Raw genomic sequence first — 17,038 nt, 5'->3', positions numbered from 1 at the left:
CCTCAAAAGATCCCTAAACAATCCCATATACTAATTAGAGACAGATCAAAGTGCAGTTTCTCCTATTCTCTCTGGAGGCAATTGAATTTCTGAGGGGCTTCTTTCTGAGGGAAGGATAATTCCTCATGGCATTTCCTTGGTTTCAAGTGCAGAAATGCACACTATTTTCTAGCTGGCAGCAAAAATGCGGGTGATGTTTGAGGAGCAGCCCGGACTGAATGCAGGAACATGCTGCTGCCATTTAATCCAAGATAATGTATTTCATGATCTTACTCCTGGAGTTTTTCAGCAACTGGTTTAATGTACGGGAAAGTATTTGGCTTGCCTTGGAAATGTTTCCCATTTGAAAACAAGCTGCAGTGGGAGAGCTGGCAGTTGCACAAGAGGCTGCTCCATGAAAATTGGATTTCCCTGAGCAGCGCAGTGGGGCTGGGTCACAGCGAAGACTTTTGAACAGCTCCCGGGAAAGGCTCCAGGCTGTGCAGATCTGCTGATGGAGAACCTCTCTGCCTGGTCTCTGGAGGATTGCTGCTGCCTTGCCGCTTGGCAGAACAGGGATTTCGGGATGGATTTTATTCCTGTTTTCTGTCCCTTGGGCAAGGGGAACGTGCAGAAGAAGAGCCAGAGCCTGGCTTACACTCATGAATTAAAAGTCTTGGGACCATTTTAAATCTCCAGCTGTGGAGGAGATGCTCTGTTCTAACTTTGCTCTCGATTCAAGATTATTTTTCTTAACCTCAGCAACTATAGAACCACTAGCTGGGTCTAATTTATTAGGAAGCCATACCAGGACACCTGGTCCTGGTTGAGACAGCACCAGCCCAGGTGTTTGCTAAAAGTTTCATGCATGAGCTCGGGTGATACACTTAATTTTCTCTGGGGCCCCTACTATCTGCACAACAGCTCCCCCTTTCAGGGGTGATGTGAGGACAAGATCTGCTGCAGTTGTGCGGTGCTCAGAGGATGATAAGGCTATAAGAGACTGCTTGCTCTAGCCCTGGAGAGATTTGTTGCTGTGCCTAAGCCCTTCTGGAGACAGCTTTATTGTTCAATGTAAGCATGAGAAACAACATCACATCCAAGAAAGTTCCTCTCCCACCCTGGCTTGCAGCTTTCCCAGGTTTTTCCCTTGCCTTTCCCAGTGCAGAGGACCACACACCCTTTGGTGCTGGCTGTTTCTTACACGTGTCTACAGCTTCTATCTCCACCCCTTCTGCCGCATGAGGTACTGCCCGCCCTCGAGGCTGTCACAGAGCAGGCCAGCTCATCCTGGCCCCAAAGCCTGCATCCAAACCTGCCATTTTCCAGATTTTTTTCTGGACCAATCCCTTTCCCTGTGGGACAGAGGGTGTCAATGTGTGCCTTGGTCCTGCAGCAGACATTATGCAGGGGAAGCTGGTGCATGGGGCACGTGGTGGGAGCTTATCCCGTTGTCAGCACTGTGCATGCTGCCAGTGAGGGTCCTTCGCATGATGCTTTGCTGACAGAAAGCCATTGCATCCCCAGCTGACCTCCACAAAGCTGTTTCAATATGGGTACAAGGCAGGATCCCTGGCTGGACCAGTTCAGGGTGCCCATCCCCATCTCTTTCTTGAGAATGAGGTGTGTTTTAGCCCTTAGGAAACTCATAAGAACCACATAAAAATACAGGGTGTCTTCCTCTGGTTCACAGTGACAAAGCTGCAGTCCTGGGACTTGCACTGGCCAGGGTTGTACCAGCTACATCAGCTGAACTGCACAGTAGGAGATAGAGTAAAACTGCCCGAACTTAGCAGAAATGCAAAGGGAGGGGGGTCTGCTGCACACAGCCACGAGAGGGCACAAGAAGCAAAGCTGAGACCCTTCTTCAAACGTTCTCCCTGTGGGTATGAGGAGTTATGAATGGCTAGTCTTCTTTCTTAGGGCAGTTATCTGAAATTCTCCTGAGAGCTTTTATGCTTTTTATGCTTGTGGATGTGTTTTCTCTGTTCCTAGGCTGGCATCTACAGCTGAAGGGACACCTCAGTTCTTGGTGCCTGAAGGAGGACAGCCCCGTGACGGCCGTTCCTGGCTCATGTTTCCCGTATCCCCTGGCCCTGGGTGAGTTGTTCAGTCCCTCTGTGCCTTGTCTGGGGGGGCACAACCTTACCCGGGGAGTGTGGCGAGGTGGGATGAGTTAAAACGTGAATTGCCTGCACCTTATGACAATAGCTGCACAGGGCAGACTGACTTTTGGAAACGGGAAGTGTTTGGTTTTCATGGCTCGTTGTTAGACACCCACCAGTGTGAAGGACAGAGAATTTGTCCTATTCTCCTCAAAGAGCTACTCTGTGCTTGCTCTTTACGGTCAGAGTCCATGGGCCATCTCTCTTCCCCTTCCTGAAATGTCTAAACAAGCATCCTCCATTGCTCTGTGTTGCAATGGGACATTACCAGCTTGTTTCAGGGCCAGTTGTGTTATTTGTCATGGCAGGGAGCAGGTGGGACAGTGGGAACAAGTTGAAGAAAACCCTTCAGAGGTGTGTTGACTTCAAGATGTTCCTCTGAGACTCTTCTTTCTCCCCAGCAATAGAGACAGCAAATAGACATGCGTTGTGCTGGCCCACAGGCCCTGCCTGCCACCTTGGGGCTGGGAGGCATCAAACACCAGGAACTGACCTGGAAGGAACTGTGCAAATTGGCACAGTTGGCACAGAGACTGTGCAAAATGGCCATCGCAGCCCAAGGCAGGACCACCTCTCCCTAAACCAGCCCTGACAGTACCTCTGTTAGGTTGGGAATGGGGTTAATGGTCCTTCTAAGAAGGGCTGGGAAAAGACAGAAGAAAAAAAATGATGCCTGGAAAATAATGATGTGAGTCAATTCTTGGTGAGAGGGGAACATAGAGACATGAAGAGATCCTTGCCCGGGAGCATCCAGCTGCTTTCTCTGCTTGGCTATGATGTTGCCTTGTGATAGCAACACAGTCATGGCTTGCACAAGGACCACCGTGTCCTATGATACCCCTGCCACCTTGCCCTGATTTCGGTCATTTCTTGTTCCTGCTGCCTCAGAAAGGTTTACTAAGAATGCGACATATTAGGCGAGAAGTCAGCCTTGAGGGCAACACTGGAAAATAATTTGTGGGGGGAAAGAAAGTACATATGTGGTCAGGTCTACGTGCCAGGTCTTGAACCAGCAGAGCTGTTTTGGCAAGAAGTGTGGTTTTGTTTGACTGAAATAGTTATGAATTCATCTTCAAGGCTGATTGCATCTTTATGGCCTAAAATTACTTTATAGCTGTAATTTATTCTCCCTTTCATACAGGAATAGCTCTGGCAAGGGCTGGTCTTGCTGTAACTAACACCTGGAGGGTGAGCTGAGAACAATTATTCACTGACTGACAAAATAGAAACTTGAGGATCTCACGAAAACCTGTCAAGCGACACATTCAGCATCATCAAAGGGAGGCACTTCGTGTACTGAACCCATGGACTGCCTTGGGTGGGTCCTGTGGGTGCTAATGTGAGTTCAGCATTTGGGCAAGTTCATGGACTTTGAAGTACAAAGACCCCACCTCTTATTTGGGCAGCCTTTGAGCCACCACCTACTGGAAGAGCGATTGCACCCCAGCGCGGGAGCATGGCAGAGCTGCCTCATTCTTATGCTATTTGGAGTCATATGCTAGTAGGCATGATCAGAGACAGGATATAGGACTAGACTGACTTTTAGTGTAACCATATACACCCATGGGACTTTTCACCTCTATGTGTCTACCACAGCTGCTTTTCCAGCACTTCAGGGTAGGGTTTTTGTGCACTCTTGACACATAGGTGGCACCTGACACATAGATCGAGCCTTTAAAGGCCAGGGTCTTCACCCAGGGATGGCCTACATGCCAGGTGGTACATCTGAAGCACCATACCCAGATTTAACATCCTTTTTTTACCTGGTTGAAGGTAAGGCTGCACTGTTTAGACAACATTTGCGCTTGGAAAGCTACCTTAGCACAGCACAATAGTTTTTAAATTACTTTATAGCTCCTACGGAATGCAAACATAGCAGCATAGCTCTGATGCAGTGAGGACTCCTCCATTCAAACCAGTCTCTGTTCTTATAAAATGCTTATAGAATAAAATTGTTATAAAATTTGAATTACAGACATGGGTTTATATGTTCTTTATAAACACCATCAGAAAGGTTTTTCAAAGCCACAGGGATAAAAGGTGAAATTGCCTTTATTCATCTTAGTATAAACCAGGAAGAGGTAGAACTAATCATGTCTAACATGCTGACCTTTTTCTAACCCTGTCCATTAGATGCTTCTAGTGTCTCTGAACTGAGCCCAGGTCTTGTCATTTAAACATGTCTTTCAGATCATAATAGCTTATCCAATATGATGGCTCAAATCAGGCATCTGTTAAGTTATATACCCTTATTTCTTCTTCCAAAGGTGCTATGCAATGTCTCAGAAAAGCTTGTGCATGTCAGTTCCTGGAAGAGACATGATTTCTTGCATACAGCAAAATCCAAATAGAACCAGCAAGCTCTACCATGTCCCTCCTCTGCATTTTTGTGGAAGCACCTTAAAAACGCCTTGCAAAACAAGTGCACTTCTCAGGTTGTTAGCACAACCTAGCTGCAAATTGAGGAGCAAATTTCTTACCATTAATATTCTGGCTTTGTGTAACTGTAAGTCTTGAGTTCTGAAAGGTTGTATCTCAGCAAAAGGTAGGAGAAATTTTATTTCAATGGGAATTTCTTTAGAATAATCCGCTAGCAACTCTCCAATGAAGAATTCAGTTCTCATATGTTATGGCAATAGTTTTGCTATAAGGAAAAACATTTTTTTCATTTTCTGTATGTTCAGAACCTGCTGTTAATGACACCATTTTCTGTGCATGCCCTCCAGCACGTGGTGGTAGTAGTTCTTCTTCTGGAATAAATTGAGCAGGCCAGCATCTTCTTTGTTGGCTTGCTTCATTGTCCTTACTCACCTTTCCAATTTGATGGAGATCCTTGACAATTATTTTCTCAGTATCTTCTAGTACCATTGTCAACAAATTAAATAGAAGAGCAATCCAGGCAAGGCCAAAAAGAATCCAAATGGCCACCAGAGTTCGGTAGTAGGAAAAGTAATTCCTGTCAGGCTGTTTACCTGCAGATAAGGGGAGAGAAAGAAGAAGAAAATTAACAAGTTAAAATTGCTTTGCCTGAGTAAAGTGGGCCAGCCTAATGAATTAATCAATGTATTTTACGTTGAGTACTTTCAGGTGACTTTTTCATTGTAGTGGAGTCTCTCACCTTCCCAGCATTAGGTTAAGGCTGGGCAAGTCTCTTCTTGTTGCAATAAACTGGTATATGCTAGCACAAACATGCTAGCCTGTCAAAAAGATATACTGCGATTGAGGTGAATTAGCAGCAGAGCAGGATATTTTTTTCCCCTTACAGCATACCAGTCCCAATTCAACCTCTGCATCTACAGGTAAATGCAATGATGTGGCAAGTAGTGTAAAATTGTATTGTATTATCTTGAAAATATTTCCAAATTCCCAAAGCACAAAAAGCAGAACACAGTGGGCCACTATAACCACACAACTATTACTACCTAGGTTATTGTAATTCTGTGTATTCCTATAAAGCGTGATTATAACCTAATAAATATTTGCTTTAAATTATAGGTACCACTGATCATACAAAGAGAGTAGTTGCAATTCCTTGTTTACTTTTGAATGGCTTCAGGAGCTTCTTCCATTAAAAAACTAGGTGACTGATGAGAACTCACTGACACATGCAAAGAACACATGTGTCAGAACGCTTTCTGTGTTGTTCACAGAACGCTTTCTGTGTTGGAAAGCAGTGGACTGAAGCTTATTTCATGCAGTCCAAACCTCTTAGCATCAGCCAGTATTGCACACCCGCTTTTCTGCATGGGTCATTTCGTTTGTTTCTTCAGACGTCAGCAATCCACCACCAACATACAGAGAGCATTTGCTCCTACTGCACTTAGTCCCACACAACATTATCATCATGATACAGCTGGTATGGCCCTGGCATCTGCAGGAAAACTTGGTGATACTGCTTATGAGTGCTGTAAGTCACTGTCAAGGGTGACTCCACATAGCAGATAACACAGCAATGTGCGTGGACAGGGAGATCACCACAAACCTGGTGGATCATTTTCCATTGCGAAGCTGCCCAGAAGGAGTCAGGATGCTGGCAACTCTTTTCAAGTCCTGCAGTGCTCTGTACTGCATAGATCAATGTGCAGGATTTTTATACTTCGTCACGCAAGAGCTCTGGAAATGGGGCAGGACTAGGCTGGTTTGTCCTCATGAATAGATATCCAACAGCTGTTTCTTTTTCTTCTGCTGGGGTTGAGTTGGCAGAGGGGATGCCAGCCTTGCTACAAAGCATCTCCTTTCGTGCTTTTATCTGAAGTTCATGATGTTGGGTTAGGAAAGCAACTAGTAATATCTCTGTAATGTTAACTCAAAACAGGACTTCAGCAGGGCATAAATTTGGTTTACATCCCAAGGGGAGTTTCACCCTAGAAGTATCACCTATGTGTACATGTATTACAAACAGTTAAATCCAGACTCTGCCATCTTACTAGGATGTCTTCTTACCACCACAGGCTTTATCTCATGCTTGAAGTACAACAGCTACAAACCCGTTTTGAATTACTAAAATGCAAATAAACTCAAACCTGTTGTGTTCCACTTGGCCAGCACAAATCCATTTGTCATCTGTAATCAATTCTAAATACATAATCCTCAGAGCAGTCATTGATTCTGCTTGTTTCATTGTGAAGGTGTGAGGCATTAAACTTATCATCATTTTATCACCATTGTTTAAGGCCAATTGAGATAAATACTGCAGGAAAAAATATTTCAGCTCCAGTTAAGTCATCCTAATGAAGATGAAATTACAGAGCCAGGAGGCCTATGTAATAGTTACTTTTAAACTGTATTTGTAAAATAAGATGGCTGCAGAGGAGGAAAGCGCTATGGAGGTAGTGGTTTTCAGGCTGTGACTTGCTGTCATTATTGTAAAACACACCTGTAATTTGGACAAGGCAAGAGAACGCACCAGTTTGATGTCCACTTTTTGCACAGCACCAGCCATTCTCCACCTTCCTGTATTCCATGTCACTGAAGTTTGAGGTGCTCAGTATCACACAGGCCAGGGTTATCAGTCCTACAGATGGTTGAGAAAGAAATGCCTGTGCCCTATTGTCCTCCACTGCAGTGACAAAGATTGGCCCCGGCTGGAGAAAACAGTGAGCGAAGAGGCCGCTGTTGTGTGATACAGATTCCTTCCTGATGCCTGAGTTCTGTGTCGTGCTCATGTCAATACTGCCTAACCACTGTTGGAGACAAGGAATCTTTCTCTGGATTATGTGAAAAGGGGAATTTCAGAGGACACTGGTTTCCTGTGTTTTGTAGCAACAGGGAGCAGTTAGCTGGCTGGGATCACTTGGCGAAATGTGGCCTAATCAACTCATTGCCACTGCATGAATTAACCATCAGCTAGGCTGCAAGATCATTATGATCACTAAACTCATGCAAACAAGCAAGGTGTCAACTGGATTGTCAAAGCACTACCCAGCCTCTTTAGCAGACTCAGAGAAATTAAGGTCAGCAGGGAACATCAGACAGTGTCTGGAAAAGCTTGTGAGCTCCCTCTGCCAAAGTCCTCAGCCTGATGTCAGAAATCTTTAAAACACACAGCAAGGCTGCCAGCCAGTCTCCAAGGCCCCTCTTGCACTTCTGCAAGACTTAAGAGCCTAGGGTTTGTTGTGTGGTGGATGTCTGTCCATTGGAAAGGGACGTGAGGCTTCCAGATTCTGTGTAGGGACAGCATTGGTGCTCAAGTATTAGCTTCAGAGCTTCCTTCTCATAACCCAACTGAAGAGAAGTTCAGGCTGGCAAGATGCTGGCAGGACAGGTTGTTGTAGAGAAATCTTTGATGCTCTGTGGAGTCCAGGTGTTTGATTGCTTCTTCTGTGGACACTGATTTGGCTCCTGGTGATCATTTTGGAGTTCCTCTGGAAGCTTATTCCATGGAGAGTGTATTTTGGTCAGCAGATCCACGGAAGTGTTTTGAGAAGCAGTCCAGCATGCTGGAGTGTAATTTAAACAGCTTTTCTTCAGGGGAAGTCCTAAGCTCTGGCTTGTGAAGACAGAGAGCCTCCAGGGATGCACAGGAGACTAAAGAAGGCCACTTCCGCAGTGATATATATTTTTAAGCCCCACTTCTCATAGACTGAGTAGATTTCCCCATTTTCCCATGACTGGGATTTCCACCTCTCAGTCTGTTGTGCAAAATCATGTCTTCTGAAACATGACCACTTATTTCTTTAATCTACACTTTGAAACATAAGTCTTAGATGGCTAAAGCAGGGATACATGCCTTATTTTGTATGACTGTCGCAAACTGTTCCCTTTTGGTATATGCAAATTCCTAGGCTCCTTGAATTCTCCCCCTACACTTCCCCTTCCCTCCCCAAAATATTTGGCTTCTTTGCACCCCAAAGCACCACATTTCATTATATTTAGACAATTCTGTGCTTTTGTCAGCACATGCAATCACAGAGAAATGAGTATTTCCCCCAGAACTGTACAAGGCTAAGACTAGTCAAAGACTCAGACTGAAGATTTGTCTCTACAGTACATTGGTGGCCTGTGCAGTCAACCCATGGTAATGACAGCCATAACCCTGGCGCTTTGTGGTGTCTCCTCTCTGAAATCAACCTTACCTACTACATAATCTCCAAAGCCAATGGTGCTCAGGGTGATAAATGCAAAGTAAATTCCTTCACTGTAGGACCAGCCCTCTGTTATCTGGAAGAAGAGTGATGGCAAGCACAGAAAAACTAGGATCCCCATTGCCAGGAAGAACAAAAGGGTCAGAAATTTGATCTTCTTCTGAAAAAGAAAGAAACCAATTTAATTATGATCATGATTTGACACACTGGCAGGCCATATATAATGGTGGCTATTCAAAATGGGTGGCTATCTAGGAATACCTACTAGGACCACAGGAACTGAAGGATTTGTATTGAGTGCTCTTCCTCTAAAAGTACCCTAGCCTTGCTCTCAAGCAGGGGGAAGCCATGTGTTATGGGTGTTGCATGTCCACAGTAGCCCTGGGAGATGTAGTCTTTTATTTGATTGTATCAACCTCCAATGACCATGAGGATAGGAGGAATTCCTATCCAATAACTTTTACTAGAGTCAGACTGTTTCCACTTTTCATCAGACAACTTCACTTTTAGTTTTCAGGTATTCAGGTGTGGCACCTAAAGAGCATTCAAATTTGCCTGGGAAAATGACTTTTAAAAAAATATTTACACCATTTCTGACAGTACTGTCTCCAAGAGGCTTGATTGTTGGCTTTATTTCTCATTGCATCAGTGCCACAACTTGGCTCCTACCCAGTGGATACCTTACTACAAGACCTTTAACAAATGAGCTCCTGATGAAGAAGTGCCTGGACAGTGGCTTTTGAACCATCCTATTTCCCAGCAGTCATGAAGAAGCCTTGACTGGAGAAAAAGACTATGTTATATATTAAGATTTATCAGTCAGATGCACATATAGTTTATGTATAGAATTTTATAAGTCCAGATTGTCTGGAAATTAATGGCAACTGTTGGATAATTTTTCATGCCCTCATGCATTGTGCATGTGCTTGAGTCTATATCTGATCAAGCCTTATGTTCTATTTAAGTTTGCCAGACATGGGGAGAAATTTAGCAATTTAAACAGGGTTGTCTGTAGCATTCATACCTTGTCTGAAAGAGAATTACAGTAGGAGACACAGAAAAGCTATTCTCACTTCCTCAGTAGTGGTGAGAGAAGGGGAGGAGCTGCAAATAACTTGGGGCATAACCAGGCAAGACACATCCCGTCTCTAGCCCTTTGCAGGTGCCTCTTCACCTTTCAGCAACTGGGCTCAAATGGACAACTTCAGCCTGATGCTTCCTTTCTGTCAAAGTCAAGGGAGGAGAGGGATTAAAGGACTGCATAATGAATAAGGAGGGGTGACACACTAGGCGTTGAGTCAATATCCATTGAAACCCTTACAGCTCACCTGCTTTTTACAGCTTTTTACAGTTCACCTTCTTTTTACAGCTCACCTCCTTTTTGCTGCCTCAAGATGAAATGCTTAATCATCTCTCTCTGTACTGGTTATAAAGGGAGACAGGTACTTCCCTAGAGTGTTAGTTCCTGAGATAAGTGTCTAGAGAAGTGGGATGAGGTGCCCACTCTCTCTGTTGATTGCTGAAGGGGGCTGGATGTCTGCCATTTAGATGGGTAGACAAAATCCATCGCTTTCTCTGAATATCTCCTCTGTGGTTGCCTTGTCTGTTTAGCTCTGCAAGTGAAGAATGTCTCTTTCCCTCTCCTAGCACAATGTCTAACACAGCATGAGAACAAATATAATAGAGGATAATGCCAGCATATATCTTGAGAAAAAAACTAGAAATTAGCATATAACTGTGACTGAGTAAGTAAAGCAAATTACCTTTCTCATTCCTTTCTCGTACAGGAATTTCCCCAGCTTTTTACACAGCAGTGAGAGCATCTTACCCACACGGTGCAGAAAAACTATATTCAGAGGGATTCCAAACAGAGCAAAAAAGACACAGAAGATCTGGCCCCCAGCAGTTTTAGGACGTAGCGTGCCATAGCCTATGAAAAAACATGGGTCAGAGGAGATATTCCAGAGAAATGGAGCAGCTCACAGTCACATTCACACCTACCCCAACCTGGCCTGCCTTTGACCCCAAAAGATGTGGCTAGCAGTTCTCAGGTCACATGCACTCTTTTTTCTCTGAAAAAGGCAGTAAGCAGATGAAGTGATTCACTGTACATGTTTTGGGGGATGCAGAAAGCACTGTGTGCTCCCAACCCAGCCTTAGTGGGAATGAAAGCACAATCTAAAAGCAGTTATGGAAAACGTGCTCTGTCCTGTGACAAATACATGGAAAGACAGAAAGCAGATGTCTGTGGACCTGGAAGACATCAATGCTGGAGTCCCAGGCTGTTTGCCATGTCAGAATCACATATAGCCATCTCTAGCTTCTTGTTGATCTGCCTGTGTGTTAGTGACCTTCCTGACTAAATGCCAGTAAGTTGGCACGTCCAGATACTGGCTTCAGTCCTGGAGGCAGTACAGTGTGTGTTAGAATAGACGATGCTAATTAGTCCAGACCTTACTGGTGGCTGATTTATTCATGTCAGAGAGATATTTGTCTTAAAGTCCTACTAAAAGAGGATTTATCTAAGTAGTGGAACAACGGCTGCAGAACTCCAAACATGTCCTTTAATGGACTGGAGACTTTGTTCCTCTTAGACCCCATGAGGTACATCGCTGAGTGCAAGAGTCCTGTATTTTGTGTGTGTCCTTACTCTATCAGTGACCCTGAGAAAAGGCACTTTCCTGAGCACAGTTCATCTCAGGGCATCCATTACTTGGAAAATGCAATGTTTTCTTTGGGGGGAAAGACAAATAAAACAACTGATTTATTGGCTAGTAGGCCCCCAAATGCTTGAGCTGTCTTGTGCTCCCTGTTGCAGAAATATTCCATTTTCATGACAAAACCTGGTGAAGATGAGTGGAAGTACCTGATGTACTTTCACAACAGATCTCTGAGGCAAAGGTGCAGAGAAACAGGCAAAGTTGCACTTTTCCTGGGGCATCCTGTCTGCCTCACTAGGGAAACAAATTTGACGGGAAGCAACTGATTTGTTTGGCAGAGAAATGCTGTAATGAAAAAATACAATAGTACAGGTGGTGGCAAGGAATGGATTGGCTAGTAGCAGGGTGCTGAAAAACTAGGGAAGCTTTATCGATATGTGACGTTATAACCATGGAACATTTGTCATTGATGTGATGGGTCAAAAGCCTTTCTTTCTTCTACAGCAGGAGGTCTCCACATGGGCTCGTGCAACACCTACACACCTGCCATGATGCTGGGACACCACTGGGGCCCTTGTGACATGTTACACTCACAGATCAGTGGAGCAGCTGTGCCTAGGGTGTAGTGGGAGTGAGGCCTCAGCTTCACTCTGCAAAAACATAGATTTGACTTTCACTGCGTGAGAGTGTGAAGCAGGAGCCAACAGTGTGGATTTTATGTTTAAATTTGGCAGGCCTACACTTTTTAGGATGCATATTTGAGGGAAAGAGAGAGGCAGGCAGGGGCAGGCAGCCCCTGAAAAGGTCAGAATAGCTTGAAGCAGCAGTGTAAAAGTCTCAGCATTTGCCTTGCCCCCTTCCCATTCTTTTCCTCCTGGCATATTACTAATTCAATATGTGCACTAACAGCTCAGCACAGGCTATCAAGGCAGTGTCCATATCCCAACAGAATTCACTTCTTTCCTACCATTCTTTTATGTTTTACAGCACTCTCGGATTTAAAGCCTATTTGACCCTAGAATAAGGACTAGGAAAGTGAAGTTTATCTCCCACTCACAAATGGCAGCAGAGCGAACATTTTAACAGATGGCTCGAAAAGAAGAAACAAGTGGGAAAGAATATGAAAAGCCACTGGTATTTCACAAGCCAAAATAATGCACGAAGAGCTATGCAGTGGTGAGGTCTCAGGACCAAGTCGTTGCTGCTTACCATCCATGACAATGAAGAGCTGGAGCTTTTATCCTTGAAAGTATTATCCATTCAGGTCCTGATAATCAGACATAATAAACATCACACACACACAAACACACTCACATGGAAAGCATTAGACCTACCTATTGTAGAGACAACTGTGCCTGCAAAGAAGAAGGAGTTACTGAAATCCCAGTTGCTGTCTTCAATCTGTGATTCATTTCCAACAGGGTATACTCCATTCTGAATGGCTTCAGTCAGGTTCTGGGAGGGAAACCAAAGTTTGGTATCAACATGGCTGCTTTTCCCAAGCTCTTGCTGCAAGAACACTTCAGATTTAGCCAACTACTGCTCCTTTCCTGTGAATACCATTCACCTGTCCTCAGCAATACTCTGACACTATTCACACCTTTACCTCCAAGGGTGGGTAGCAGCCAGGCAGTGTTTTTGAGTGTTGGTCATTTGCTCTGTTTATGCTGACTGCTCTAGTGAGTGTTAGGAGAACTTGTTTCTTTTAGCATGGTCAAGGACCTTGATGCTTTTAGGCTAAGTACTTTGGAAAAAATGATCCTAAAGATGACTAGGACGTGGCAGAACAAGACAGCACACTGGCTTAAGTGATGGGGTGGCTGGTTGCTGGTTTTGAGTTTGCCTTTGAGACGGCAGTGGTGGATCCAGGACCTAATCATCCACTTGTATGCAGGCGCACTGAGCAGTGACTCTGATCCCTCCCAGGAGGACATCAGTGAGTTATAGCAGGGTACACGACATAGACAGAGAATTTCATTTTAAGGCTGTATTCTGATTAGTGTCACAGATTTAAGTTCAGAGAAAGTCCATTGATTTGCAAAGCATTACTCTTGGTGCAACCACAATCAGAATTCAGCCTGACATATAAACTCTTCTCCAAACTGCATGTTTGAACACACATGCACAATACTTACAATGTGGCCTTTGAGATGAGGTTAGATGAACATCTGTCAGAGATGGTTTGGGTTGAGTTGAGACTGCCCTGCCACAGGGGGTTTGACTAGATGTTTCTCCCAAGAGCCTCCAGCCCTATCATCTATCATGTTATGCATTTTCAGACTCTTCCCTTCTTCCTTGGTTTTAATTCTAAGTTCTGTTAATTTTTTTTTAAGTTAAAAAAATAATAATTTTAAAAAAACAAACAGTATCCAGCTGTCCCTGCCTTTAGCAAACAGAGAGCATTGGACCGGACGTCTGGAAGGCAGGCTGGTTTGTACAGAAACAGACTAGGTAAAATCCAGGGCTGAGCCCTGCCAGAGGCAAGACACAAGCTGGAATAAACTGCACCAGAAAAGTCTTCCCCCCATTTCCTCCCTCACTATCTTTTTTGCTGGGGTCCCAGAAATTCAAGGCTAACAGAAATCATTCCACAGCCCTTGCACAAAGATTTCATTGTCTTGAAAAGTTCCTCTTTTTGGTTTTCCTCTCCTACTCACAAAAAAAAAATCAAAGGTGAAGAAGGTGCATGCATATGTGAACTGGGGGCTGGATCACTGGTTGCGTTATTAGAAATACCAGTTCTTCCCCTCCTTTCCTTATCCTGTGAACTGGCCCATTAAGAGCTCCATTAGTTTCTCATGCGGAAATGCTTACAGCAAGGATATTTGCACTCCCCATTTTCTTCTGCATTGTAGCAGAAACAGCTAGGAAATACCAAAGATGAAGAGACAACTGTACTCGTTCTCAGCTTCGTGTGCCATGACCAGAAACACCTTTCCCTGGGCCAGGCTACCTGTTTCACTTCTGCATCATCTTCAGAAAGTAAACCCTGACTATGCCACTCTCCTTGTCGTGATTTGGGCTTCTTTTTTTCACCCAACAGATTAGTTCAGACCTTGCCATATTGTTCCTTTGTGCTATCTGTGACACTGTTGTAAGTGGCAACCCCGCCCATTCATTTCAGCCAGCCTCATTTTTCCTGCCATGCCACCCATTGTAGATAAGCACAGCCCCACCGAAAGCCAAATCAACAGGAGGCAAGACCCCAAAGAATCAGGACATCACGGCATGGGGACTGTTAATAGCTAACACACATGGTTTTGTCAAGCTAAACAAGCTGTATTTACCATCAGTGTGACCTGTCTGCTCAGACCAGAGAAGGGCTTGGGGTTTTCTAAAATCATCCAAATGATGACATCAGTAGGAACGCAGTGAAAGTTACCTGTGTAGCAAGGCTGAGTAGGAAACAACATCTGATAGGGAAATAGGAGGGAGAAAGGGCTTCCGCAGGGCTGGCACTTACCTTCATAAACTGCTCCATCTCTGTCACCGTGAGGTGGGTGAAGTTCTGCAGAAAAGCCTCCTTCATCCGGGCAGCTGCTATTTTCTCCTGCTTCTCAGCGGTCCTCTCCAGAGCCTGGAACACGGCTGCACCCACCAGCAGGTAGACGAAGTAGCCGGCCACCAGCAAACCTGTCTGCAGCTTGCCACTGCACATGGCTTTGGTGGGACACAGCAAGGGCAGGGAGTGAAAGGTCGCAATTAGTAAATCCCTTGTGCTCCTGGGAAGCCTCCCCCACGTAGGAAGAGCCCTCCCAGCTCCGGTTTCTGCTGTGATCCTGCTCTGACAGGGACAGCAAGCTACCAAATACATTCATGGGGAAGCTGGGAAAAAAAAAACAAACAACAAACCCAACCCCCCCCAAAAAAACCCTTTCCACTCTCTGGGCTGCATGCTGTTTAGGGATTTCCTCTTGTCTGTGAAACTCTGCCTTGCTGAGTTCTCAGGAAAAGTGGGTCAGGATGTGAGGAGCTGGCAGGTGGCCATCTCCTGCTCAAGAGGCTCTGGGGACAGGTGAGGATAGCCTGCAAAGGGCCCACAGGGAAGCTTGCTTAGAAAAACATTATTTTCCCTCCTCTGCCTCCTGCTAACTCTGAGAACTGGACTCCAGGGCAAGCCCCGATGACTCCAGAAGCCCCTTCTTACCCTGTGTTCAGGGGCAGCTTCAGGGAAATGCACCTGGGCTGCCCTCCTGGGCTTCACTTGCCCGCTTGCAGCGCAGGGCAGGGTCATGCAGCCCTGCACGGCCTCAACAGCTCGCAGCAAAACCTTGGACATAGAGGCAAATGGCATATGTGCCAGACCTGGACAGGTCCTTCTGCAAACATTTCTTATGCAGTGTATCCAAGAGAGGACATTACAGTGTCACTGGGTGCACAATTAGATGGATAAAAAAATGGTTATGCCATCAGATTCATAGATTCATAGAATCATGGAATCATTTAGGTTGGAAAAGACCTTTACGATCATCGAGTCCAACTGTTAACCTAACACTGCCGAGCCCACCACTAAACCATGTCCCTAAGTGCCACATCTACGCATCTTTTAAATACATCCAGGGATGGTGACTCCACCACTTCCCTGGGCAGCCTGTTCCAATGCTTGACAACCCTTTCAGTGAAGAAATTTTTCCTAATATCCAATCTAAACCTCCCCTGGTGCAACTCGAGTGTTAGGTTAACAGTTGGACTTGATGATTGTAAAGGTCTTTTCCAACCTAAATGATTCTATGATTCTATGTTACCTACAGTAATGTAGCCTCTACTGATTTCAGAAGGATGGTTCCCATGAATTGGGAACTCACTTATGTAAGTGTCAGAGCTTGTTCCCATCAGCTTCAATGAGAATTTGGCTGCCATTGAGAAGAATTTGTAGGGTGGGAGAGCAAAGTCCTTGAATGAAGATATTGACTTTGGAACAGATACCAGACAGATCTGAGCTTGGCTGTACCATGGACAGTCTTAACACTCGAATTAACTTGCTTGACCTTACATTTTCCAGCATTTTCATTTTCTTTGTGCACAATGTCTTTGTTATTTGAGCAGATGCCCTACTTTAATTATGAGAAAACACTGAAGCAAATCAGCCTTTGAAGAAGCATTTAAAATGTGCCACCTATTCTAGTGTTTAAGCCTTTGTGTTTTTATTGAGTTTGAAAATATAAGAAAAGGCAGAGACTCTGGGATTAGCTTTGCAGAACTGGTGTAAACAAGAAGTGGCAGATGGCTTCACTCTGTCAAGTGCAGGTTGTCCTTTCACACATAAATCTGTTTGACTTCAGAGGAAAACAGGAAAACTATGAATGAAGGTAAGTAGCTTTGCAAACCCTTAAAAGTTTAAAGATTTTCTTTAGCGTTACTGGAAAAGGGTTTGTAGAAACAGGATGTGTCATGTTTCCTTTCACTTCTTTTGAAGCTACGGGGTGTCGAAGGTGTGTTTCTCCCTCAGATTTAAACTATTTCTATACAAATAATGGCACCTATGGCTTCACCCTTTTTTGTCTCTCAGACTCCCAGCCCTGTGAGACAAGAGAAATCCCTTTTCATGTATAAATGCAGCATTTCCTCGTCTGCACAGCAGACATGAAGATAATACAGGTGGATTCTTTCCTCAGTACATCTCAGGGGAAAATGGATGTTAAAAACACGA

At 44.6% G+C, this 17,038-nt stretch overlaps 1 protein-coding gene across 1 annotated transcript; it reads right to left on the bottom strand.

Annotated features, from left to right (window-relative positions):
• Positions 1-4,757: 4,757 nt before the first annotated feature.
• LOC142409811 (potassium channel, subfamily K, member 16-like) lies at positions 4,758-15,202 on the bottom strand. The gene is made up of 5 exons (XM_075501571.1): positions 14,852-15,202; positions 12,723-12,843; positions 10,492-10,658; positions 8,720-8,888; positions 4,758-5,116 (listed from the first exon to the last, which is right to left on the bottom strand). Exons 1-5 carry the CDS (start codon positions 15,200-15,202, stop codon positions 4,758-4,760), a joined length of 1,167 nt encoding a protein of 388 aa, XP_075357686.1.
• Positions 15,203-17,038: the final 1,836 nt, after the last annotated feature.

This window comes from Mycteria americana, chromosome 5 (genome assembly GCF_035582795.1).
Source record: "Mycteria americana isolate JAX WOST 10 ecotype Jacksonville Zoo and Gardens chromosome 5, USCA_MyAme_1.0, whole genome shotgun sequence".
NCBI lineage: Eukaryota > Metazoa > Chordata > Aves > Ciconiiformes > Ciconiidae > Mycteria > Mycteria americana.
This window is presented reverse-complemented; position numbering and strand designations above follow the sequence as displayed.